Genomic DNA, 26,312 nt, shown 5'->3' with positions numbered 1-26,312 from the left:
GTGGAACATACCACAACATAATAAAAGCCATATATGATAAACCCACAGCAAACATTATCCTCAATGGTGAAAAATTGAAAGCATTTCCCCTAAAGTCAGGAACAAGACAAGGGTGCCCACTCTCACCACTACTATTCAACATAGTTTTGGAAGTTTAAGCCACAGGTATCAGAGCAGAAAAAGAAATAAAAGGAATCCAGATTGGAAAAGAAGAACTAAAACTCTCACTGTTTGCAGATGCAGGATCCTCTACATAGAAAATCCTAAAGACTCCACCAGAAAATTACTAGAGCTAATCAATGAATATAGTAAAGTTTCGGGATACAAAATTAACACACAGAAATCCCTTGCATTCCTATGCACTAACAATGAGAAAACAGAAAGAGAAATTAAGGAAACAATTCCATTCACCATTGCAACAAAAAGAATAAAATACTTAGGAATAAATCTATCTAAGGAAACAAAAGACCTATATATAGAAAACTATGAAACACTGATGAAAGAAATCAAAGATGACACAAATAGATGGAGAAATATACCATGTTCATGGATTAGAAGAATCAATATAGTGAAAATGAGTATATTACCCAAAGCAATTTATAGAATCAATGCAATCCCTATGAAGCTACCAACGGTATTTTTCAGAGAACTAGAACAAATAATTTCACAATTTTCATGGAAATATAAAAAACCTCAAATAGCAAAAGCAATCTTGAGAAAAAAGAATGGAACTGGAGGAATCAACCTTCCTGACTTCAGACTATACTACAAACCTACAGTCATTAAGACAGTATGGTACTGGAATAAAGACAGAAATATAGATGAATGGAACAAAATAGAAAGCCCAGAGACAAATCCATGCACCTATAGACACCTTATCTTTGACAAAAGAGTAAGAATATACAATGGAGAAAAGACAATCTCTTTAACAAGTGGTGCTGGGAAAACTGGTCAACCACTTATAAAAGAATGAAACTATAACACTTTTAACAATATACACAAAAATCAACTCAAAATGGATTAAAGATCTAAGTATAAGACCAGAAACTATAAAACTCCTAGAGGAAAACATAGGCAAAACACTCTCTGATATAAATAACAGCAGGATCCTCTATGTCACACCTCCCAGAGTAATGGGAAAAAAAGCAAAAATTAACCAATGAGACCTAATTAAACTTAAAAGCTCTTGCACAACAAAGGGAACTATAAGCAAGTTGAAAAGGCAGACTTCAGAATGGGAGAAAATAATAGCAAATGAAGCAACTGACAAAGAGTTAACCTCAAAAATATACAAGCAGCTCATGTAGCTCAACAGCAGAAAAATAACCAAGCCAGTCAAAAAATGGGCCAAAGAACTAAATAGACATTTCTCCAAAGAAGACATACAGATGGCTAACAAACACATGAAAAGATGCTCAACATCACTCATTATCAGAGAAATGCAAATCAAAACCACAATGAGGTACCATTTCGCACCAGTCAGAATGGCTGCGATCCAAAAGTCTACAAACAATACATGCTGAAAGGGTGCAGAGAAAAGGGAACCCTCTTACACTGTTGGCAGGAATGCAAAGTAGTACAGCCACTATGGAGAACAGTGTGGAGATTCCTCAAAAAACTGGAAATAAAACTGCCATATGACCCAGCAATCCCACTGCTGGGCATACACACCAAGGAAGCCAGAATTGAAAGAGACATGTGAACCCCAACGTTCATCGCAGCATTGTTCACAATAGCTAGGACATGGAAGCAACCTAGATGTCCACCAGCAGACAAATGGATAAGAAAGCTGTGGTATGTATACACAATGGACTATTACTCAGCTATTAAAAGGAATGCACTTGAATCAGTTCTAATGAGGCTCCAGTTCTGGAGCTTATTTTACAGAGTGAAGTAAGTCAGAAAGAAAAACACCAATACAGTATATTAATGCATATATATTGAATTTAAAAAGATGGTAACAATTACCCTATATGTGAGACAGTAAAGAGACACAGATGTAAAGAACAGACTTTTGGACTCTGTGGGAGAAGGGGAGGGTGGGGTGATTTGAGAGAATAGCATTTAAACATGTTTATTACCATATGTGAAATAGATTGCCAGTCCAGGTTTGATGCATGAAAGTGCACTCAGGGCTGGTGGCCTGAGATGACCCTGAGGGATGGGATGGGGAGGGAGGTGGGAGGGGGGTTCAGGATGGGGGACACATGTACACCCATGGCTGATTCATGTCAGTGTATGGCAAAAACCTCTACAATATTGTAAAGTAATTAGCCTTCAACTGAAATAAATAAATTAATTAAAATAAACAAGAAGAGGAAATAAGCAGAGGTGAGAATCCAGATTATAAAATATTACAAATTAAAAAGACTAACAAAATTATAAACAAACGCCACTCAATAAATTTTTTTCTTTTGGAAAAAAAAAAACATAGCAAATAATTCTCATTTTTATTGATTTGAGCATTATCACCCTTACGGCAGAAAGTGAAGAGGAACTAAAAAGCCTCTTGATGAAAGTGAAAGAGGAAAGTGAAAAAGTTGGCTTAAAGCTCAACATTCAGAAAACTAAGATCATGGTATCTGGTCCCATCACTTCATGGCAAATAGATGGGGAAACAGTGGAAACAGTGTCAGACTTTATTTTTTGGGGCTCCAAAATCACTGCAGATGGTGATTGCAGTCATGAAATTAAAAGACGCTTACTCCTTGGAAGAAAAGTTATGACCAACTTAGAAAGCATATTCAAAAGCAGAGACATTACTTTGCCAACAAAGGTCCATCTAGTCAAGGCTATGGTTTTTCTAGTGGTCATGTATGGATGTGAGAGTTGGACTGTGAAGAAGGCTGAGTGCCGAAGAATTGATGCTTTTGAACTGTGGTGTTGGGGAAGACTCTTGAGAGTCCCTTAGACTGCAAGGAGATCCAACCAGTTCATTCTAAAGGAGATCAGTCCTGGGTGTTCATTGGAAGGAGTGATGCTAAAGCTGAAACTCCAATACTTTGGCCACCTCATGCAAAGAATTGACTCACTAGAAAAGACTCTGATGCTGGGAGGGGTTGGGGGCAGGAGGAGAAGGGGATGACAGAGGATGAGATGGCTGGATGGCATCACCGACTTGATGGACATGAGTTTGAGTAAACTCCAGGAGTTGGTGATGGATAGGGAGGCCTGGAGTGCTGTGATTCATGGGGTTGCAAATAGTTGGACATGATTGAGCGACTGAACTGAACTGAACTGAACTATCCTTGAATGATAAGAGATACATCACCTGTAAATGGAAAAACTGTTTACTCACAGTGTAAATCTTTTTACATCCAATAAATTTCTCAAAATAACTGATTAGTACATTCCCTAATTCTGGAAACATTATAGTTAAATAGTCTTTTATATTTTCCAGGAATTAATAAATAAATGAAAAGAAGAAATCTGGTTATTGGCTTTGAATGAGTGGAGCTATTTAAATGGAAATCTTAAATAGGAACAATTATCTGCACTACAAACTGCATAAAAATCTACTCTAACATGCACCTTGATTAATATCCATAATTACAAAAGGAAAAAGTGCTAAGATAATTTCTCTTGCATTAGAAATGAGAAATGTGACACAACATTCCTCACACTGGTATATTTGTGTGACCAATTCCTAATAGAGGCAATAGTTTGTATCTTCAAATAACCGTCACCTACCAGGGTGATCATTTCAATCATGCTGATTGATGAGTACTCTTCAGTTACTACCTTTGAAGCCTTCCTTTGAAATTCATTTACAGTGGAATGCCTATATTTTTTCAGACTGGTTTCAATTTTTGTAAGCAAACCAAAGTCAATGCCACTTAGGGCCATAGTTATTTCAGTAGGTAGTTTCCAACAATATTTTGAAACTTAAAACATGTAGAGATAAAACATTTATTTAAAAAATTGGATTTCTTCCTAGTTTTCTACTTCATCCCTTTTATTAGTAGGAATAAAGGTCATATAGCAGGAGTACAAAAGATAAAGATCTGGGATGCTTAAATTAAGCTTTAGAAGCCAGGGTTAAATAGCCTTGCTAGGATCAGGAAAACTGGGGCGCCAGGTCCTGGGTCTTTCCATGCTCTGCCTCACTAGGACTTTTTAAAATAGAAAAAAATGGGTGTTATTTTTACTTATTTTTTTGTAAAGTGATTTTCAGTTTGTCATTTGAACTTTGGGGTCATCCTTCATCTGCATTGTGTACAATAATCATTTTACTCTGATTAATGCCATTTTGCCAGCTTCTTCTCAAATGAGTTTCCATTCCTCTCTCCCTCATCTCTTCCTTCTCCTCTGTCTGCTTACCTTCGACTCACTTAACATTTATTGAATCTCTGCAATGTAACGAATACAGAGAAATTTAAAGCACAGCAAAGCCTCTGCTTTCAAGTAGATCATAATGTAACAGAAAATAAGACCATTCACCCCTTGAACAGCAGGCATACACTACTCCAGAGTAGGACATGCATGTCTCTTTGTCATCCTTGGGAACTACCATGATTCTCTGTGCACAGTTGGTACAAAGTCAGGACTTACTTTGATAATTAGTGATTCAAAATAGAAGAGAAATGGTTTTGAATCTGGAAGATCACCAAGGATGGCATAATTTTGATTCTTCTATCTGCTTAGGTCGAATCATACAAAATTGTTAAAATCTGGCATTTTTAACCTACGTAAATGACAGTTTCATACAACTCAATCTCTACTGCTATTCCTCAAATCACACAGTAAGTGCAGGTGTCTTTGGGGCCAATGAAGGAAAGTAATATGACTCCTGGAATAAAGTGTGCCCCAAGGAAAATTCACAAGTGTACACTTCTTCTAAAGGCATGCAAATATGGTGTGGCCAGAAATATCACTTTTTATGGTGCTGCAGTGGACCCTGAGGCTGTGTTTGTGTCTGATATCTTGAGAATAAACATTCTTTGATCTGATCAGCAACTTGTAAAAGGAATTAAAACAAACTGTATGCCAATATGGTATGGGTAATAAGTTAATTTTAAATTTTTAGCCTCAGTTTCTATGTATTGCCTCTAGTACCTTATGTTGAGAAAGATTATGAACCATGCTTGTGATTAATTTTTATGACAGTAATGGGTACAGGATAGAAAAGTTATGCCCAAGTGAGTATATTAAAATTATGGTCAATTTGTGCTCTGAAACATGCCAAAGAACACGTGTGAAAATTTTATTTAGTTCATTAATGAGGAAATCAGAAACATGATTAATCCATTTCAAAAGAGGCTATGAAATATTGACACATACATATATGTATGGCAGCACCCACCTCAAACAAACAAACAACAGCAAAAACAAACATAAAAATATTGCTAAATTTAATATAAACTTGGTTAAAGTTCTACAGGTTAATTAAATGAATCCTTTGTGTTATCTACTCTACCTTTATTGTTTCCTGGAAATCGAAGATTTTAACATAATTCTTAGTATAGACTGACATCAGTAAAAAACAGAGTTAAGTGAGTCAGTGTTTGTAAGGATTATTTACAATTAATTATATCAAATAATTTAAAAATCCCCAGTGAAGGAATTCGGAGAAGGCAATGGCACCCCACTCCAGTACTCTTGCCTGGAAAATCCCATGGACAGAGGAGCCTGGTAGGCTGCAGTCCATGGGGTCGCTAAGAGTTGGACATGACTGAGTGACTTCACTTTCACTTTCATGCATCGGTGAAGGAAATGGCAACCCACTCCAGTGTTCTTGCCTGGAGAATTCCAGGGATGGGGAAGCCTGGTGGGCTGCCGTCAATGAGGTCGCACAGAGTCGGACACGACTGAAGCGACTTAGCAGCAGCAGCAACAGCCTCAGTGAAGGAATTTGCCTTCATTGAATAAGGACATGTTAGTTTGGAGGACAGTTCAGAATATGATTGCAGACTGCAAGTAGGCAGACACCTGGGAGTAACTTTTCAACCCCAACGCTTTGTCTTGCTAACTAAGGGAGCAAATATGCAAGACTTTTAATGTGTCAAATAATTAGACAGGGATATGTTGAAATCAAGAAAAGCCAATGAAAAAGTAAAGATAGGGAGTTGAAGGTTTGTAAGTTACAAGGCATCAGCTAAAGGGGTCAAAAGTTCATTTGCAAAAATGTAGATGTGTTTGGCATAATGAATTAGCCTAAAAATAAAGTTCTGACTAGTAAAGGCTTTCAGAAGAAAACACACCCTTAGAGGATATTCTTCCGTTCCATGTAACTAACAGCTGGAATATTGCTGTTGCTGTTGACTTAAATGCACCAGTACTTTTCCACCAATGTCTTACTGTTTTTGCAAAGCTGTTTACGATTTTTTCTTTCAGGTCCACTGAGGCACGCAGAAAAAAGAAAAGCCTTGTGAATTAAGATGGGGAAAACAGTGTTTTTCTAAACAAATTTGTCAAAATTAGTAACAGTACAAGATATGTGGCTTCCTTTCCTGCCAGCGGTAACTGATCAGTGACAAATTCTTCAACTACAGGAGAGAAAACTAGATGGGCTCGTATGTTTCTTTCAGTTCTAAAATTCTATGAATTCAAGTGGTTAAATATATTAGTGATAATTACCAGATAAAACAAAATGTCATGTATTAGAGTGAGATTATGAAACATCAAAATTAAAAGCAATGTGATGATTTTCTGGAATAACATCAACAGGAAAAGAAGTTCAGAAGGATAATGCCAGCTGGCAAAGGCTAAAAATAAAGCACTTTACATATTTTCTTAATAAAAGATTGATATGCTTCCAAGTGGACATATCACTCTTATAATGGCACCTAAAGACCTTTATAAGCATATACATTATTTGAACTTCTTAGAACAAAGTAGGAAAAATATGTCTCTCACAGAATGTAGAAACAATGCTCTACAAAGCTTTTTGGTTCAAAATACGTTCTCACGTATATTGAGAAAAAAGGCTGGTGATCAAAAGTGAAAAGATCTGATTTCAATGGGGAGGAACCATCTTATAAAGGGATATGAGAGGAAAGTGGAATGACAAAATGATGGTCCCTAATGGCCATTTATACAACCTGTCATTTCTCAGCAATATCTTTACTGCAAAGAAACTGGCAAATGTCAGGTGGCTTTGGAATGTCAAATGCCATGGCCAGGAACTGGACCTCTGCCTCCTTTGACCTCTCTCTGTCCCCTTGTAGATAGTGACTGAGGCTCCACTGGTGTCTTCCTGAACATGTCAGGAAGACGGAAATTTAAAATTCTGTTGTGACAAAGGGAGACCTTCCAGGGATGCTTTCATTTATTTTTTTTTAATTAAAAAAAGTGTTTGTTTGTTTTTTTTTTTTTTTTTCTTTTTTTGGCTCTGCTGGGCCTTCGTTGTGGTGCACAGGCTCCTTGTTGCTGCTCTAGGGCTTTCTCTAGTTTCAGCAAGCACTGCTATTCTCTAGCTGCAGGGCTTTTTTTATGGGAGTGTCTTCTCATTGCAGAGAGCAGGCTCTAGGCCATGGGCTTCCATAGGTGTAGTGTGTGGGCTCAGCAGTTGTGACTTGCAGGCTCTAAAGTGCTGGCTCAATCGTTGTGGCACATGAACTCAGTTGAGCCATGGTATGTGGGATCCTAGTTTCTGGACCAGGGATTGAATCCATGTCCTCTGCACTGGAAGGCAAATTATTAACCACTGGACCACCAGAGAAGCTTCTATATCTTACAGTAAATCTAAGACATTCAGCTGGATGCATTTCATGTTTATATACTGGGGAAAAAGCTATTCAATTGCCTTCTTTAAACCTGGAAGCATCCTGTGGACCTTGGGAACAATTAAGAATAGGAAGATCTGTGTCCAGAAAAGGGAGCTCTGGAGAACAGAATGGAACAATCTAAAGAGCTTTGTGGACTTGTTTTCTTATTTTCTCAAGTTCTGACACTCATTATATATTAACCCCTAGAAACCTACTTCCCACAGAACTTTCAAGCTTGACTTCCTGTTCCAGGCATCTAGAAAAGATATTTCAGCTTAAGTCTCTACATCAAGAAGACACAGTTATCTAAACCTCTTTGCAATTTGTTCAAACACAATAAGTGTTCTCTCAGTTTCATTTTCAGTCACTTTTTTCCCACTTCTATTCTTTGTTGAATCTCTTTCATTTTTTCTAGACCATGTCTTCCTCCCTCATAGTTAGTTTTTTCATTTTAGTGTGAGCACATTTGTCAGCAGCTTCCTGAGAAAGGGTTCCTGGCTTTTAAATTTTTTGAGCCTTGGATGCCTTAAAAATCACTTCATGACTTTTGCATCCTTTACTGATGGTTTAGTTGGGTATAATATTGTAGGCTGGAGAAAATTTTCTTTTAGATTTTTGACAGAAAATTTGCTTCATTGTCTTTTAACTTCTAGTATGGCTATTAAGAGATTTAAAGACTTATTGATCAATCATCCTGAAAATATATATGCCCTGTTTTCTTGGGGCTTCCCTGGTGGCTCAGAGGTTAAAGCGTCTGCCTGCAATGCGGGAGACCTGGGTTTGATTCCTGAGTCGGGAAGATTCCCTGGAGAAGGAAATGGCAACCCACTTCAGTATTCTTGCCTGGAGAATCCCATGGATGGAGGAGCCTGGTGGACTATAGTCCATGGGGTGGCAAAGAGTAGGACATGACTGAGTGACTTCATTTTCACTTTCCTGTTTTCTTATTTGTTTATTTTGTCTCTTTGGAAATTTCAAATATCTTATTCAGTTCCAGTTTCTTAAAATTCACATTGATGTGCTTTGCTCTCGGTTTATCCCCTGTGCTGGATATTCCTGGAGCCTTTGGAGTTGGAAAGCTATTTTCCTATTTGGAACATTTTATAAATTATCTCTGTACTTATTTCCGATCTCTCTCTTCTGGAATATTTGATCAAATTTTACATTTTTATACATATCCCTCCAAGTTTTTTTTTTTTTTTCCTTGTTTTACTCTCTAGGAGCTTTCCACAACTTTATTTCCAATTCTTTGAATGTTTTGTTTCTGTTACCCTCTATTTAATATCCAAAAGTCAGTTTATGTTCTCTGACATTTCCTTTAAAAATAGCATTTTTTTCCCCAGTGGCTTAATATATTCTATTATCATTCTAAGGATATTAATGATATATGTATATTTGAAGTTTTCTTCTCACTACATATTCATTGTTTTCCCCAAGGTAGTTTTATTCCTACTTATTTCTACTATTTAAGGAAGTTTTCCTTATATAGCTAGTGATTTTTAATTGTCTATTCATATTTCAAATTGGTGGACTAATAAGTTAATTGGAATTTTCAAATCATCAATATATCTGAAAGTGAATGTTAAAAGTATGAGAGCTAATAAGGCATTATTGTAGAGGGATCATCAGTCTTTGTCTCTTTGGAGTAACCCATAATGTCAGTACCTTGAGCTGATCAAGTCCTGAGAAATCTGTCTAATTACTTGCAGGGAGAATAAAACCCTGGAGGCCAGCCTTCCAGAGCCAAATGTGGGAAGAGGTAGCCAGTATGTTTATGATCCTTATATTGCTTTGCTTTCAAATGATAGCTAGCTCTGCTTTCACCTGGGGTTCTTCCCCAGACCCTCTGTTTTCTTGTCTCCAATAAGTGAACCTTTAGTTTCCTTCTGGGTGGGAATTCTATGTGTGTGTGTGTGTGTGTGTGTGTGTGTGTGTGTGTGTGTGTGCGCACACGTGCACATGCTTTGTCACTCAGTTTTATTTGACTCTTTGAGGCCCCATGGACCATAGCCTGCCAGGTTCCTCTGTCCACGGAATTTTTCAAGCAAGTTCAAGGAGTTCTGATTATTCCTTAAATAGCTTTCAACAGATACTCCTTATTTTAGACTGTGGCTCTAAACCCAATTCAGAGGAAATTAACATGATCAATTTCTGAGACTTTTAAGGTTTTCACAGAATAACTTAGGTTGGTCCCCAAAGTCTCACACAGTAACCTATGACCAGTTTTCTCAGATATGATATAGCTAGAAACCTATATGTAGCTGCCAAAATTATGAGGTTATTGTCTCTCATCCTATTATTATTTCCACCCTTGCTCAATTATGCCTTAAAATATCTCTTTAAATGCAATTTTCATGTAGTTTTAAGAGAGAATTTAATTATATGAATATGTCTGGACCATTCTATTTATCCTGTTTCATGATTTTTCTACTACACCAGACTGCAAATTTTTGCTAATGAAGTTTAAAAAGTTAGATTTCATATGCTTTGTTCTTTAATCCTACTATTTTTAGGCAAAAAGAAATAAAATGAGAAAAACTGAAGGCTTTCTGTCATAGACCTGCTTTACCTAGCCAGGGGTTCATGATGAATCTCCTTGGTTTTCTTTAATCCATCTATTTTTGGTGAAAAGTATGCAGTGATTCCTATCACCACAGATGGCATTGTATGGATAATTTGTCAGCCATATTTTCCATGCTGTATCTTTTCCAAGGTAGGAGGTCAGTCACAAAGGCAGCCTGAGCTCCCAGGTACTTATCAGGTGGGAGTATTTAACAGGTGAGATATTTCCTTTCTTCTAAGACCCTCTTACACTTCTCCAATACAGATGGCGACAAAGCATTATAACTTTGTCTCAGGGAATGGAGGGACAGGGGAGAAGGGAAACTATAGAATACCTTTTCTATTTGGTTCTGAGGATACTCTATTGGGTTCCTTGTCCCCAGGTCTAGGGGACACCCCAAGTCCTGAAGAAAGAAGCTTATGGCTCCTTTCCGCAGAGATGCTCCAGAAATTTCCAGGCCCTCATATTCCCCAGCAGTTGGAAAAGCAGAAGAGTTGTATTTTATTTTTTGGCCCTTTGGCAAGGTGGTGACCTAGTTCCCAGAGCAGAGATTGAACCTGCACCCCCTGTACTGGAAGTATGGAGTCTTAACCACTGGACCACAGGGAAAGTTTTATCTTTATTCTTTCCCTCTGCCTAGCACCTGAGGGAAGCACTAATCAGACAGCATTAAATGTCTAAAACCATGAAAATAGAAGCAGGGGACTAAAATAATTCACAATAGAGTAAGTCAGTCTTCAAACAATAAAAGAGTTGATTGTCCTGCCTGACACTGACATAAGTTACCTGCTCTATTAATACTTTCTCCGACTAACTTCTTTGATCAGGATTGCTAGAATTTCTTTTGAAATTCACAAGTAAGAAGTTTATTTGAAAAAATCCATAGGCCCTTGTCTTCTACCCAGAAGCTTATAGAAGTGACTTTCAGTGATGTCAGATAGCAAAAGCTGATGGTCCTCCTTGAACTTGATGAGGAGGCTGATGGCAAGTCTGTAGCACTCTGACCAGGAGGGAAAAGGACAGCAGGGAATGGTTGTAAGCTAATCTCTAAACAGAATTCAGGATTCATTACTAAGGTGCCTTGTTTTGAAAGTTTCTGGTCAGCCTCTTTCTTGTTCAGTGTATGTGTTTTACTTGGAAATGACCTCATCATGGCATCAAGGTAGCAACATGGGACTGCTGCTGAGTTCATCCTGAAAGCAGACATAAGGGAACAGTGGCACAGTGCTAAAGTAAAAAACAATGATAACGCTGTGAAGGGCTAAAAGAAGATGATATGGCTGTCTATGTTAAAAAAAATAAATAAAAAACTCTAAAAAAAAGAATGTATTCTGACTTGAAAGGAAATATACTATATATATGCAAGCAAGATGGTAAAGAAAAAGAGAACCAGCTTTTGAAGAGTTTACTGAATTTAGTCTATCGCCTGTATATTACTTAACAAATCTTTATATACTGTTTGTGTACTTAGTCGCTTAGTCATGTTCAGCTCTTTGTGACCCCATGGATTTGTAGCTTGCTAGGCTCCTCTGTCCATGGAATTCTCCAAGCAAGAATACTGGAGTGGATTGCCATTCCCTTCTCCAGGGGATTTTCCTAACCCAGGGACTGAACCCATGTCTCCTGCATTTCCAGTAGATTCTTTACAGTCTGAGCTACCAGGGAAGCCCATATACTGTTTACTATAAGCAAATATTCATTCCATCCTCACAGTAACTCTGTGAAGTGGGTACTATTTTTATGCTTATTTTATGAATGAGAAACTCCAGGCAAGTAGCTTGCTCAAGGTCACATGGCTTACAAGTGAATAAAATGGGACTTGAATGCAAAGCCAGGTTTTGTGTTCCATGCCATTAACTACTATGCTATCCTGCTGTAGAGCACATAACTCTAGTACTGGAAAAAGGCATCAATAAATCATCACCATCATCATCATCCCAACAGGAAGGGCTAGCATTACCTGGGCAGTGATCATGTGCCAGGCACAGAAATCCTATAAGAAAGGTACTTTTTAATTCCCATTTTCAGTTGAGCAAACTGAGGCTTCGAGGTTAGCAACTTGTCTAAAGTCACAGGGGTACTCAACGTGAGTGCTGGAGGCAGTGCCAGGGCAACAGAAAGGCAGATGGTAGTGAGTGTGACTGACTATGTTTAATCTCCATAACTTTCCCAGCACTGGCCTGGATGAGAAACAAGGATGATGAAAAGGAGAGAACCCTGCCTCTGTAGCAGTTGGCTTCAATCCGGGCACCACAGATTAGTCCTAAAAATAGCTCCAAATGTGACCAAGGAAGCATTTTTTCCTGTAATTTACTTATCTCTCCAAAACGTGTGACTTTAATCTTTCTGTTAAAAGAAGCTGGGCTCAGGCAGGACAAATGACCCATCTGGCAGAGGCATAAGGAAGGATTAGCTCTTTGATTTGGCTTTGTCTATCAAGGTCTAAAATTCTTTTCCAGACTTAATTTACATTCTATTCTCTGCAAGTAATTTAGAGGCAACAGCTAGCATTTTTATTCTTCCACTCACGAGTCTAACTCTTAGAAAGAAAAATAAAACACAACAAAAACATGTTGTGCCAAGGTAAGGACAGCAGAAGTGCTAAACAGAGGCTGTGATATTGCTTTGTGGGTTTTGAAAAAAAAATATGCAGGTAACCTTTTAAAAGGAATAGCCAAATGCTTGCAAATATCTTTCAAGGCTGGAAGCACAGAGAAATCTCTACAAATTATGCTTTGGAAGACAGATGGCCTAAGAATCCTCACAGCATTATCACACAGTTGAGCTGGGCAAACTGGACAATATGTCTGCCAGCTAGCGTGGCCACCAGCCTCAGTTTTTTGAGTCAAATGCCAATTGGGCAGAATCTGGCACTCACATGTTTGGATGTCACTGGGATTAGGCAGTTGAAAATCCATTCATCATCATTCAACCCCTGCTCTTACTGTAATGATACCAGAGCATGTTGGAAAGTTACTCGTCCCACGGCTTAGCACCTCCTAAAACCATTTCCAAGCAGAGCCCTCAGAATTAATTTCCTTGGCTCATATTGGTACTCAGTGCTGTGACTGTGATGTGTGTTCTGCTAGACCAGCTAGGAGAAAGTAAGTGCAGATGGTTCAATATCCCAGGGCTCACCAAAATTTATTTGCCTGATTTCAGAAATAATCTATTAAATGCTCCCTGTTTAATTATCTTTTCTCAGGCACAAACTTTTCTGTTTGCCAACTAGCTGTGTTTTTGGGTAGTACGTGAACTTTGCTGGCTTCTTTGTCTATTTTACCCATTTCTTTCCAATCCTGGAGTTACTATACTCTATGAATGTCCTCACACATTATTATTTTATCTTAGGTTGGAAAGTGTCATGCATTCTTAATCTATCTTGATGGCAAAAACTGCTCTCTCTCTCTCTCTCTTTAGTCGCTCAGTCATGTCCGACTCTTCTGACCCCATGGACTGTAGCCCCCTAGGTCCCCTGTCCATGGGATTCTCCAGGCAAGAATACTGGAGCAGGTTGTCATTTCCTTCTCTCTATAACCATAACCATATAAAAATATAAGCCCAAGATACCAATGATAATATCCATTAAACGGATATGCGTTCTGCAGATCAACCTCGTGACCCAGCTCTCATGGCTTCTCTGCCCCTGTATGTAGTTCTACTTGCATTCAGTTGAACTTATTAATGTGGTTTGTATGAAAGTTCTTAATAATAAATAACACCTCGCTTTGAATTAGCACTTTCCCTTTTTCAAAGTATTCTCACATCTGCAATTTCTTTGCATCTCACTGTTCTACTTGGTAGGTAAGACAGCATTTTATTATTTAACAGGACGGATAAACTTTGACTGAGTGAGATTAAACAGTTCTTTTAAGTTAACATGATTAGATAAGAACAAAATCTAGATTAAAACTCCACATTCTTAAAGATGGGTTTGGAGGTTTTTGTTTTTTTTTTCCACTAAATTTATATAAGGGCTGATTGATCATTTAAAGCTAGAGGTACACAGAGGGTAGTCTATCACATTTTATTAGTGCACTGTCACATTGCTCTATCAGAGGAGACCCTTCACAATGAATCTCAGTCATGTTCAACTCTTTGCAGCCCCATGGACTATAGCCTGCCATGCTCCTCCGTCCACGGGATTCTTCAGGCAAGAATACTGGAGTGGGTAGCTGTTCCCATCTCCAGGGGATCTTCCTGACTCAGGGGTCAAGCCTGGGTCTCCTGCATTGCAGGCAAATTTTTACCATCTGAGCCACCAGGGAAGCCCACTGACAACAACACAAAGGAAACCAAAATGTTCTAGATCCTCCACCAGGACGTCATGTTCCTTGGTTAAGATGGACATTGGTTTTGCCCAGGACTGAGATGATGATGCATTATTAATGGCTGCCTACTCTCTTCATTCTCACTTCCTATATTACTCTATTTGTGTTATCTGGGATCACATCTCAAATAAACTCTTTTGATTCTTTTCCCAGAGTCAGCTTCTGGAAGAATCTAAACAAAGAGAAGTAGCAACATGAATAAGAAGCATTTTAGGGTCCTTTTCTACATTTCAGGTAGAGTGTTAGGTGAGGAGTTTGATTTTTTACAAACATCCTCATTTGTCTTCTTAAAATTGTGCTATCCCTGCTCTGCAGGTCATTTTGCTTCTGTAACTGGAGTCCTACAGATGGCACTGGTTCAGAGAGACAGGCCTCCTACCATCTCTACAATGAATGAATGAAATTATTGGTCAGTCTCAGCTTTCTGACATTAATTCACCCTTTGCCATGGCATATATTTCAGCTTTTTTGTGAAGCATTAGGGTAGACAGCACACAGCTCACTTCATCTGGCTTCCTTGTGGTCATCATATATTTTCCATGGAGTTGATTCCCTTTGCATTCAATTTCCTTCCCACTTATTTGGTATAAAATCAACTATCAGCCAAACTCAGCTCTGGCACACTTTGGGGCCAAGTGCCTGTGGCTTCAAGGCCTTTCTACAGCACAGTGCGACTGCTAAGCTGTTTCTTCTAACTGAGTCATTGGCCTCCATCCCTACCCCTGCTGAGAAGGGAAAAGATGTAATACTGACTGCTAATGCTTTTTTTGTGATGGGAGCACTAGAGATCTAGAGGAAAACAGCCATTATCTGCTTTGTCCCAATAGTTCTCACATGCAATGGCAACATATCTTGGGAAGGCATAATCTGATGAGGGAAAGAGGTTTTTAAAAAGACTTGGCAGACTGGGGTGGAATACACTACCAATTCCCTTCCCCACCTTTTAAAACTTGCATTTGTTTTTGTCTTTTATCATATAAACAACCAGACTGGTTGTTTTCTGAACAGAGGCCATTTCAGCTGTGAATGAACCCAGTTGTGGCTTTCTGGCTAGAGTTGTGATTCTTAGCAGACACTGAGGTTACTGAGAGAAAAAGACCAGGACTCCTGGACCAGGCATTTGCCTTCCTCAAGCCCACTTCCTGCCTCCTGGGAAACAAGGAAATGCAATCAGAAAAGGAAATCCAAGGAAGTTACCAAGTGAACTAACAAACAATGGACTCATAATGGCTCTCTAGAAAAAAACATTTTTTTTCATTTCTGCCAATCTCAAATATTTCAGAGAAGTCTATGAACACATGAAACACAGAGTTAAGAAGAGCTTGGAATACTCACAGAAGCTAATGTCATTCTTCTATGACCTTCCACAGAGGATAGAAAGTCAATAGGTGGGATTTAAAGGGGATCATAATCAGTAAAATACTAGAGTGGCTTTTCAGCAGCTTTCTCAGCATAGGAACTTAATTAAGGCATGAAAAGAACTGGCTTTGTCACACAGCTTTTATCTGTCTTTGTCTTTTGGGAAGAAAAACTATCTTATTTGAGTTGACTCTGTTCATTGATTTCTGCTCTTTTATTTCTTGTAGTGCTGCACAGATCATCCATATAAAAATATTTAAGTGAATGCCACCTTAATGGTGAGACAGATCATTAGGCCAGTCAATATCTCCTCCAGATGAATGGTTTTAAACTGAGCATCTTGAATCTCCTGGGGTTTGGCAGAAGTGCCTTCCGAGGAAGGTATGGAGCAGAAGAGGAAACAAGAGTAGGGCAGCTGTCTTCAGCAGCAATGCATGATCCCCAAATCAACCAAACAGTGCTTCTACTGGTTGGAAAAACCGAAAGGTGTTTTTACACATTGACCAATGAGTGAGCCATTATTAGAAGAAACAGACACAAATAAAAGTATGTTGTGTCAATGGCGATCTGAGAACTACTGCTATGGATGCAAATTGCTAACTTCTAAATAGATGACACTGCCTTTTCTGAGCAAGTCCTAACAGAGGGCTCCACGTGGAGTCCAGAGTAGTTCAGAGAAGTCTGCAATGGGACACAGAAAATACAGTTCTACTCTCAACATTGTTACTTCCTTAGCTGCCTCTTCTATCACCTGTGAGATGGGGCTAAAGGGATAAGTTGCTGGTAGACAAGAGATCCCGTAATTTTGAGGCTTCGAGCCAGGACTTCAGGAGTGATAACAGCTAAGACCTTAGTGACAGGTGAGAAAGGATGAGTCGTGAGTGCAGCCCTTCATTTATTTTTTTTTCCTCTCAGTGTTCAGCTACACTGACCTTACCCATCTTTCACTTTAGATTCTGTTAAGGCCATTTGTAGAAAAGTGTTTGCCTTAGTTTAGGTTCTTCTAAAAGTAGGCTTTGAGATAAGAATTTGAGTGCAATAGTGGCAGGTAACCTAGGAACTAACAGTTAAGGGGAGTGGAGAAATGAGAAGGGAAGAAAAGGGAGCTAATAAAGGGAATGTTATAAAGTAGGTTACAGTTGTTGGTAACTGGGTTTCAAACCTACTTGAGAGCTTTGGAGGATACGGAGAATACTTATTCAACTGTCCCACACAGTGGGCAAGGAAGAGAGGTACTACTTCCCGGGGGAAATTTCCTCCTGGGGACATGAAGTCCTGGACACTTGGAGGCTGGCTGTAGTTGGGCTGAGAGAAAGACCTGGAGAGTTGCAGAAGATGCTGTGGACTAAAATGGAACCGTGAATGCCAAGGGATATGGGATGAGCACTGATGTTTACTAGTGTTGGTGTCATCCCATTTTACAGATGAGGAACCTGAAGTTCAACAAGACAAGTCAAAGTCACTTAACTGGCTTAACCATAACACAACACCAGCTTCTTTTTTAAATTATGGCATGTTTTACTTCTTGAGGATAAATAATACACATTTATAAAAAATAATCATCATTTTGATCACTTCTACCTAGTAAAGAGAAATGGTGCTGAGAAAATAATGATTTTTAAAATTCTAGCAGGAAAATTAAGTCATAAAGTAAATACTAAGATTCCAGTATAAATCCTTATACTTTAAAATATAATTATAATTTAACTTTAATAAAAATATAGATAAAATATTTATTGAGTCAGAAATGAACATTTCTGCACAAAAATGACTTGCCATATTTTTTCAGGTTTCATCATCAAATGAGTCTAATTTATTATTAATTGCAATAAGTTAAATAAGCCTGTTAGCCAAGACACAGCAGCATTCTGAAAAGTCTTGCCCAGTGCACTGAATCTCACTTTCAGACCCATAAATGGGTTGAAATTATTTGGCATAAATACTAAGTCTTATTTTTTCATTAGTTCAGACCAACAAGAGTTCAATGGGCAACAGTTAAGATATGCAACCTTCTTATCATTAGCAACTTATTTAATTCTTCCAGTAAATCTCTCAGAATATTTTCAAAGATGAGCAAACTAGGGGATGGAAATGGTCAAAGGTTTTAATGGCTTCTTAAGGTATCATAATAGGTAGATAAACTGTGATGATAAGTTGTTGATTTCTGACCAGTTTTAGTGAGACCAGCTGTTTTATCTGCCTGGTGACTAGTCTTTTTTCCACGTAGCACACCCAGGCTGAATTTCAGGGAACCACCTCTCTCCCACTCTCAGTCCAAATAGTTTAGGTATCTGACTCTTTACTGGCTCTAGGGGGAGTCATGTGACCAGTGTTTGTCCAATTGGTATACTCCATCCTCCAGGCCACAGGGGTGCTAGTTCAGGAGTGGTCCTGGGTGGCTGTTAAGCCATGCTCTGCTTTCTGGGATTTTGATGGAACTATGCGTAAGAGGAGTTTCTACATACTGAGACTGGCAGGCCTGGAGCTGCTGGTGGCTATCTTGCCAGGGAGTCCACCCGAGAATTACAGTCAGTACAGAGAACGTCACTGGGAGATGAAAGATGGGTCTTGAGGACATCATTTGAGTCCCTGGATATAGTTATGCTGCAAGTCATTAACACACTTGCTTTTTGCCTTTATGCACCAATTATAAGCATATATGTTTATATGCATCAATTTCTTTCTGTGCTTCAGTTTCAGTTAAGTTTGTCATTTTTCAGCTAAAGGAGTTCCACCTAATACTGCAGTCGGCAAGACTCCCAAACCCAGTGCCCAATCTAGCACACTCTGAGTGCTTCTTGCTGCTGATAATAATGACACAATATAGTTCACTTGCAGGAGTTTCTTAAAATGATATGGAAAATACAATGAGGTTTTTTCTAAGTGTAGGTGGATTTGGAACAAAAATGCTTTCTATATCTGAACTTCTATTTGCTTGGTTTAAAACAAAATAGCTCTGCTATTATTCATTTTGAGTTCACCTATTAAGCTATTAACTCACAGTATATTAATAATTTAATTGCAACAAAGCAGGGAAGCTTTCATATGCCACACCTGGTAAAAATTTAAGGGAAAGAACATGTTAAAAAAGAAAATTACCTTGAAACATTTGCTAATATTATAATCTACTATATTAATTCAATTGCTTAACAAATACTTACAAACAACTGTTTTTCACAGAAGAATAAAAGTATGAGCAAATTAAACTGTTTTCTTTTGGTTTGGCAGCTTAAACAGTATTTGGTCTTCTTTCACAGACATAACTGCTGAATCTAGAGGTCTGTAGTCTGTTACCTAAGGTACCAATACAAATATTTCATTTTTCATATGAATTTTACTCACTGCCTTCCTTCTAAAGAATTTAAGTGATAAAAAAAATTAACAGTTTAAGAAACATTAGTCTTCAAACTTACATTCATGACTATTCACTAGAGGCAGGGGTCATTGTGTAGCCCTATGTTAAGCATAGTTAGGCCTTAAGTACAAACAACATGGTAAGGAAGAAACATTTGCTGACTTGGAGTTGCATGAATTTTTTAGTGGGTGATTTTAACTTGTAGAAATTAATCTAACTCCCTTGAGAACAGTAGCTTCTGCAACAAGATTCCAACTCTGTGCAACCCAAACACATGAACGTTTGGCCTTAGACAGCACAGAAACCTTCTAATTATTTATAACCAGTGCATATCCACAGAGACCAAAACTCCAGCATGGAATGTGGATAACCAATGGTCAGCTCTTCCAGGTTTTCATTTCATGCTTCCAGGTGCTGTGCCATCAGTCAGCTTACATATGCTCAGTCTTAGCCATTAGGCTTTTAGCTACATTAAAAATTTTTCACTTAAATAAAAATTACCCTCTATGTTGAAATTACATAAAATGCACATAATACTAAACATTAGCATATGTCAAGTTTGTGTGTTGCCTATTTGTTTCACACCTAACTTTAGAATACTTTCTTGATATCAGAGAGTATAAGTGTATTCTCAGTTGGTGCTAGTGGTAAAGAACCAACCTGCCAATGCAAGATTCGCAGGAGATGCGGGTTCGATCTCTGGGTGGGAAAAATCCCCTGGAGGAGGGCATGGCAGCCCACTCCAGTATTCTTGCTTGGAGAATCCCATGGACAGAGGAGCCTGATGGGCTGCAATCCGTAGGGTCACAAACAGTTGGACCTGACTGAAGCAACTTAGCATGCACGCTTGTATATTCTGTATGTATCTTACTCCCATCATTTTATATCAAATATAGGCAAATATGGAAGTGTTTTTTTTCAGATTAATGACACTGAGTTTGGGGGTCATTTTAATTAATGCTTGAACACATTTGAAGAACTAGGCAAAATGTGAAGTACAACAGAAAAAAATATAATATTAAATTTCACTACTTATTCTCTTAGGTGTTTATTGATTAAAATGGAAACTTACATTACCATATGTAAAATATACAGCCAATGGGAATTTGCTGTATGGCTCAGGAAACTCAAACAGGGGCTCGGTATTAACCTAGAGGGGTGGGATGAGGCAGGAGATGGGAGGGAGGTTCAAAAGGGAGGAGATATATGTATAACTGTAGCTGATTCATGTTGAGGCTTGACAGAAGACAGCAAAATTCTGTGAAGTAATCATCCATCAGTAAAAAATAAATTAATTAACAAAAGATATTAGCTCATTGACTGAAAATTAAAAACTGCTTTTTTGAAGAGTATCTTGGTATGAGATCTTAAGTAAGTCATTTGATCTCAAAGACTTGGTTTCCTTCTTTGCAAAATGATAATGTATATTCTGAAAGTCACATAATAAATGAAAGCTAATTTCCTTGCATATCAATCAATGAAGCCATATAATAAATACTTTATTAAAATGTACTTTGTTGGACATATAAAGGAGTTCCTAAAAATACGTTAAAAGTCAAACATCAAATAATATGAACTGCAAAGTCAAATAAAACTTTGAAAAAATTTGGAAAAAATATCTCAAAGTCTTGGTTACTAAAAAATTGAGGTCTAATCCAACTATTTCTTATTACTACAAACACATATTTCAAAATTGTTATCCTTTTGACAATGTTACAACAGTTGCTAGAAAAACAAAACAATCTTCTCTAATCTTTGTTGTTCACATAAACAGAGCCAAAGCAGCAAACAAAATGACTTGGTGTGAGACATTACAAGTTCATCTTCCTATTGAAGTTTTGGGATTGAGAAATGAATACTGTGGTTAGGAAAAATAATTTATTGTCTGTATTTTAGAAAAGTGTGTTTAATTACCACTCTGTAAAGCATAAATTTTCATTTAGATCAAATGACTCTTCTATTAATATATTAAATTTTCCTTTCCTACTTGAAAAAAAAATCACATCAAGGCTGACATGGAGACTTCACAATCAATTACCATATTAAGGTGTAGAAAAAATAAATTTGTAGAAAAATAAGTTAAATTGCTATTTTATTTCCTAAATTTTATTTATTTATTTATTGGTTTTGTTTTGTGAGATCTTAATTCCCTGACCAGAGACTGAACACAAACCCCTTGCAGTGGAAGCATGGAGTCTTAACCACTGGACCACCAGGTAAGTCCCCAGAGTTGCTGTATTAAATATACCTGAACTATATATGTCTGCATGATTATGGAATTTATATCTAGTATGGCTGTAAAACGGGACTAAACACTCTTGCATCTGCAAGAGTCTAACCTTAATTTCCATTAGAATCAAAATTGGTTTCTCCCAGATGACAGAGTTTTACAACAACCTATCAGAATATTTTCCTTTGTATCCTCTACTTTGTCTGAGTCACGTATCGGGGTGTCACACATTAGATGAAGTATGGACCATCAGCAATGTGGTGTTAGGGGATGAAAAAAGGGCACAGTTTAGATTCTGAAGTGCCTCACTGGTTTCACAAAGGCTTTTTGTTTTCCTGGTGTCATGGGCTGTTTTTAGAAGTCTTGTCGGACTTGTTAAAACACTGTTAGTTATTTTTGGTGAAGTTTGGATTTCAGAAGGGAACTGTCAAGCTATCCATGAGAAATTTCTGAGGAGTCTCTGGTTTAATGATAGGGAGAACTCCCAACTCTATGGCATCAGGGAAGAAAGAGCATCAGATCTGAGGAGGCTGGAGGGCTGGCCTGGCAACACCAGCATGTGCTGTTGGGCCAGTCGTTTCCCTCGACGTCGGCAACGGTAAAAATGATGCTACAACAAAGGCAAAGTGCCTGACAAAGAAACTTAGACTAGAATGAAAATATGTAAAGTAATAAAACTAAAAACTAAAGTAAATCATCTCAAAATTCTCAACTAATAACATGCAGAATAGAATTCATGATAAGATATTACTTTGATATTAATGAATACTTCCATTTCTCATTTAGAGGACTAGTTCCAGGAAAAATGCAATATGCTAAAATAACTTTTTAATTTACTTTTATGATAACTATTCTTATTAATGACCATAAGCTTGCCAGAGCTCACTGTTACTTATGAATTACTTGCATATTAACAGGCAATCTATTTCTTTTAAATAATTACTTAATTTCACTTTATTTTCTTTATCCTTATGGAATATTGTCCAAGTTGGACAATATCTAGGAAATTTACAGTAACATCAGTAATAACATACTGATTTTCTCAGTGAAGGAATTTCAATCCAGATGAGACTTGGTCACTAGTGATAAAGGAAGAACTGATGATCCAGTTCAGAGACAATGATGCCACATATTAATACAATTAGAAACTCCTTGAAACTGAATTTTCATGATCTTATTTTTGCAAATCTTTTCTCCAGAATCAAAGATATAAATATCTCAATAACTTTCAGGCAATTTAGTTCATCTATCTGATACCAGTTTTTTCCCCTTACAAACACTAATTTTTTTAAGCACAGAAGGACAAAGTTTAAAATATTGTTTCAAGTGGAAAAATTCAATAGTATAAGCTAGAATAAGATAAGGTTCTAATGGATTGAATACTCTCTTCAGTTTTAGTGATTTAGAAATATCTGTGGGTCATGTCCCAGAACTAGAAACAGAACCAAAAGGGCAATCTTTAAGATAGTGAGTTTTATGTCTGAAGAAAGATGCATCCAGTCATGGGCAAAATTTAAAACAAAACAAATGATTAGACATTTAAAAAACAATGTTGCATGCATGCTAAGTCACTTCAGCTGTGTCTGACTCTTTGTGAACCCATGGACTGTTGCCCACCAGGCTCTTTTGTCCAGGGGATTCTCCAGGTAAAAATACTGGAGTTGGCTGCCATGCCTTCCTCCAGGGGATCTTCCCAGCCCAGGGATCGAACCCGCATCTCTTAAGTCTCCTGCATTGGCAGGTGGGTTCTTCACCATGAGCACCAACTGGGAAGTCCCCAAAATAATGTTACATACACATCTATACATAACAACACAAACATCATATAGTGATGGTGATGGCTTTGTTGCTCAGTTGTGGCTGACTCTTTGTGATGCCATGGACTGTAGTCTACCAGGCTCCTGTGTCCATGGGATTTCCCATGCAGAAATACTGGAGCAGGTTGCCATTTCCTTCTCTAGGGATCTTCCCAAGCCAGGAATCAAACCCAGGTCTCCTGTAGTGCAGGCAGATTCTTTACCAAATGAGCCTCCAGATAAACATCACATACCAAACTTAAAAAACAAACAAACCCTAAATGACCCTTGATGTCCGTGACTGTGAAGAGTGGCCCACTCATAGTTAGAACTTGAGCCTCATTCTGGTGTGGGAAAAAGTGAACTGACCTTTTTTGGCGAGGCTGTTGTTAGGTTCATACTTCTCAATCAACACTTGGACTTGCTCTTGCTTTAAAGGTGGGTAAAGTATTTCATTTAGCCGGGGATCTCGCTGCTTGAGGTTGATAAAATCCATCATCTGATCAACTGTAAGGTATGGTTTGCTTTTGGCACCACTAAAAACAGTTAAACACCAGGAAATTAGCAGGTTTTTCTGTCAAGTCTCATGCATGTATTTGCATTTAGCAGCGCTGTAGAAATAATCGCCTGCCATACCTGGCAAGAGCATGCTATACTGGAATTCCTATCTTGCCCTAAACACATTGCATTGCTCCATCACAACCGCTGTATCTCTGTGGGATGCAAACACTTTGCAATGACTGCCACCAAATCCCAATGCCCTTGAACTATACCAGATACAAAAGAAAACCACAGTAGGGAACATGCGTTCTGTGTGTGAAGGTGCGGCACTCTCAAGGGAACACAGGTTATGGGTTGCTGTTTTGATTATGATGCTAAACTGGTTTAGTCATCAATTTCTCATATTCTGCTTAATCAACCTAAAGATTTATTTATTACTCATTACTAAAAAGAACCAATATGATTGGGCACATTCTCCTTTTCATTAAAATTATGCTTCAGCAAGAGGCTATAACTCTGCAGTGTCGTGTGATTCAAACTTCCCATTTCAATCCTGTGACAACCAAAGACAAGTTCAGTGGCACAGATGTTGCAGATGTTCTATCAATAACTGATGGCAATGAACTCAGCAAAGTACTGTGCTTGATTTCCATATGAAAAAAATCTTTATTTAGCTTATCAATTTTGGATTGGTCTGTCAGCATGTAGATTTCACTATATCAAGAAGGTTAAATTGCTACTTCCCCATATTTGCCTTGGTGTTTTGATTTGTTTCTTAAAAAAAAATCATTTACAAAAAGTAACGTCTGTATAATTTCTAATATAAAAGCAAATACTTTTCAGCCGGGGGGTGGTTTTAGTGATCTGAAATTCTCATTTCACTGATGCAAGGCAGAGAAGCATGATGACAGGTTCCCGGTTCAGCATTCTTTCTACAACATGAGTCTTATCTCTGCAAAGACTCTTGCCTACAGGCCGCTCAGTTCTAGCCATAGTCTTCAAACTATGCAGAGACCTCCGAGAATATTAAGACAATGACACCCCGCAATAAGTCACAGCAAATTTCAATCATTACAAGCAGTGATTGAACCTCAGAGGAAGGAATGCGTGATTGTCTCCAACAAATGACGCAGAAACACTGCTGTTACTCATTGTACAAAGAATTTCTGACATCTCCCTCTACCACTTTGGTGCAGGCACACTGAGTACCACTGAGTACCACTGTAAGCAGGAACAAACGGGTTAAAATGTATTCTCTTACAATTCGGAAAAGATGTTATCAATTTCAGGTCGAGGACAAAGGTTGTTCAGGAACACTCTGTACACGTCAGGAGTGAAATCTTCTTGAGGTATCGAATCATTCTGGGGGATAAAATAAGAGGGTTAGTAAATGGTCTTTTTCTTCATTATCTTTCCTCCCTGTTCTGTCTCTCTTTCCTCCTTCCCTCTTTCTTTTCTTTTAAGAGCTCAGGGTAAGCATTCAGAAAGCATCTATGGGGCTAGCATTACAGGGACACTAGTTTTTGAGGTATCAAAAGCTCATTTTCTGTTTTCTCATTATGTTTTAAGCTTAAGAGCTTTCTCCTTCTGAAGGGATGTTAAGGCAATTTCTAAAGTAAGTTAGACCTAGTGAAACATGATCTGTTCAGCAATTTTTTTCTTTTAGGTTGATTTTCCTGGTGACTTTAATCTCATTTTTAAGTGTGATAAAATATACAGAACTTAAATATGTCATTTTCACCACTTTTAAGTGTACAGATCAGTGGCGTGAAGAACATTCACATTGTTTATGTGCTGTTTAGGAGACTTTTGAATGAATGTATTTTTCTTTCAAGAACCTGGAGAAAGATATTTTCAACATGAAAACATAAGATTCCAATTTTGTGTCTTTTTTTTTTTTTTTTCAAACAGTGTTCTTTCTTTCTTAAGTAAACTGATAGGTTGCAACACAGTTTTCATAAGTAGGACACCAGTCATTATTTGTCACTGATTCCTCTCAGTTCTACTGTTTAGAAAGCAAGTCACTTATATAAAAACTGACTTCTGTGACTTAACTTTCTGTTTAGTGCGGCTGCCATGGAAACTGGAAGCATGTATTCCAGCATTTGTTAACAGGAAGGACACTCTTCATGCCGCTTTTCCTATTTCGGGTGTGTGTTTATGTGATTATTTTTATTTTTAAGCCCTTAAAGAAAACATCCTTCCTTTTACCATATTCATGTTTTTGTAAATATACTTTTATAGAAGTATCTAAAAAATATTGTCTGAGACTGCACTGCTTGCTAACAGATAAGAAAACAGCTCACCACTTGGCAAACAGCAGAAGTCCTATATTTGAGAAATGAACACATAAAATAACATTTTCTTTATTAAATTGATTTATAGAGCAGGAAAAAAATCTGTTTTGCAAAATAGCATTTTGAGACAATCAAACAATTCATATCATTTATATATAGCAAGAAACATTAAAT

The 26,312-nt window shown here is 37.8% G+C and overlaps 1 protein-coding gene across 1 annotated transcript in view; it reads right to left on the bottom strand.

Annotated features, from left to right (window-relative positions):
* PLCB1 (phospholipase C beta 1) overlaps positions 1–26,312 on the bottom strand; it is an 854,775-nt gene that overhangs the window by 226,913 nt on the left and 601,550 nt on the right. The window contains exons 8-9 of the mRNA XM_068987480.1: positions 25,103–25,203; positions 23,710–23,876 (exon numbers count right to left, since the gene is read on the bottom strand). Of these exons, the coding sequence (XP_068843581.1) occupies positions 23,710–23,876; positions 25,103–25,203 (268 nt within the window). The remainder of the gene's footprint in view (positions 1–23,709; positions 23,877–25,102; positions 25,204–26,312) is intronic.

The sequence above is a fragment of the Capricornis sumatraensis genome, chromosome 15 (genome assembly GCF_032405125.1).
Source record: "Capricornis sumatraensis isolate serow.1 chromosome 15, serow.2, whole genome shotgun sequence".
Lineage (NCBI taxonomy): Eukaryota > Metazoa > Chordata > Mammalia > Artiodactyla > Bovidae > Capricornis > Capricornis sumatraensis.
Note: the sequence above shows the minus strand (reverse complement) of the source record. Positions and strands in the feature narration are given on the sequence as shown.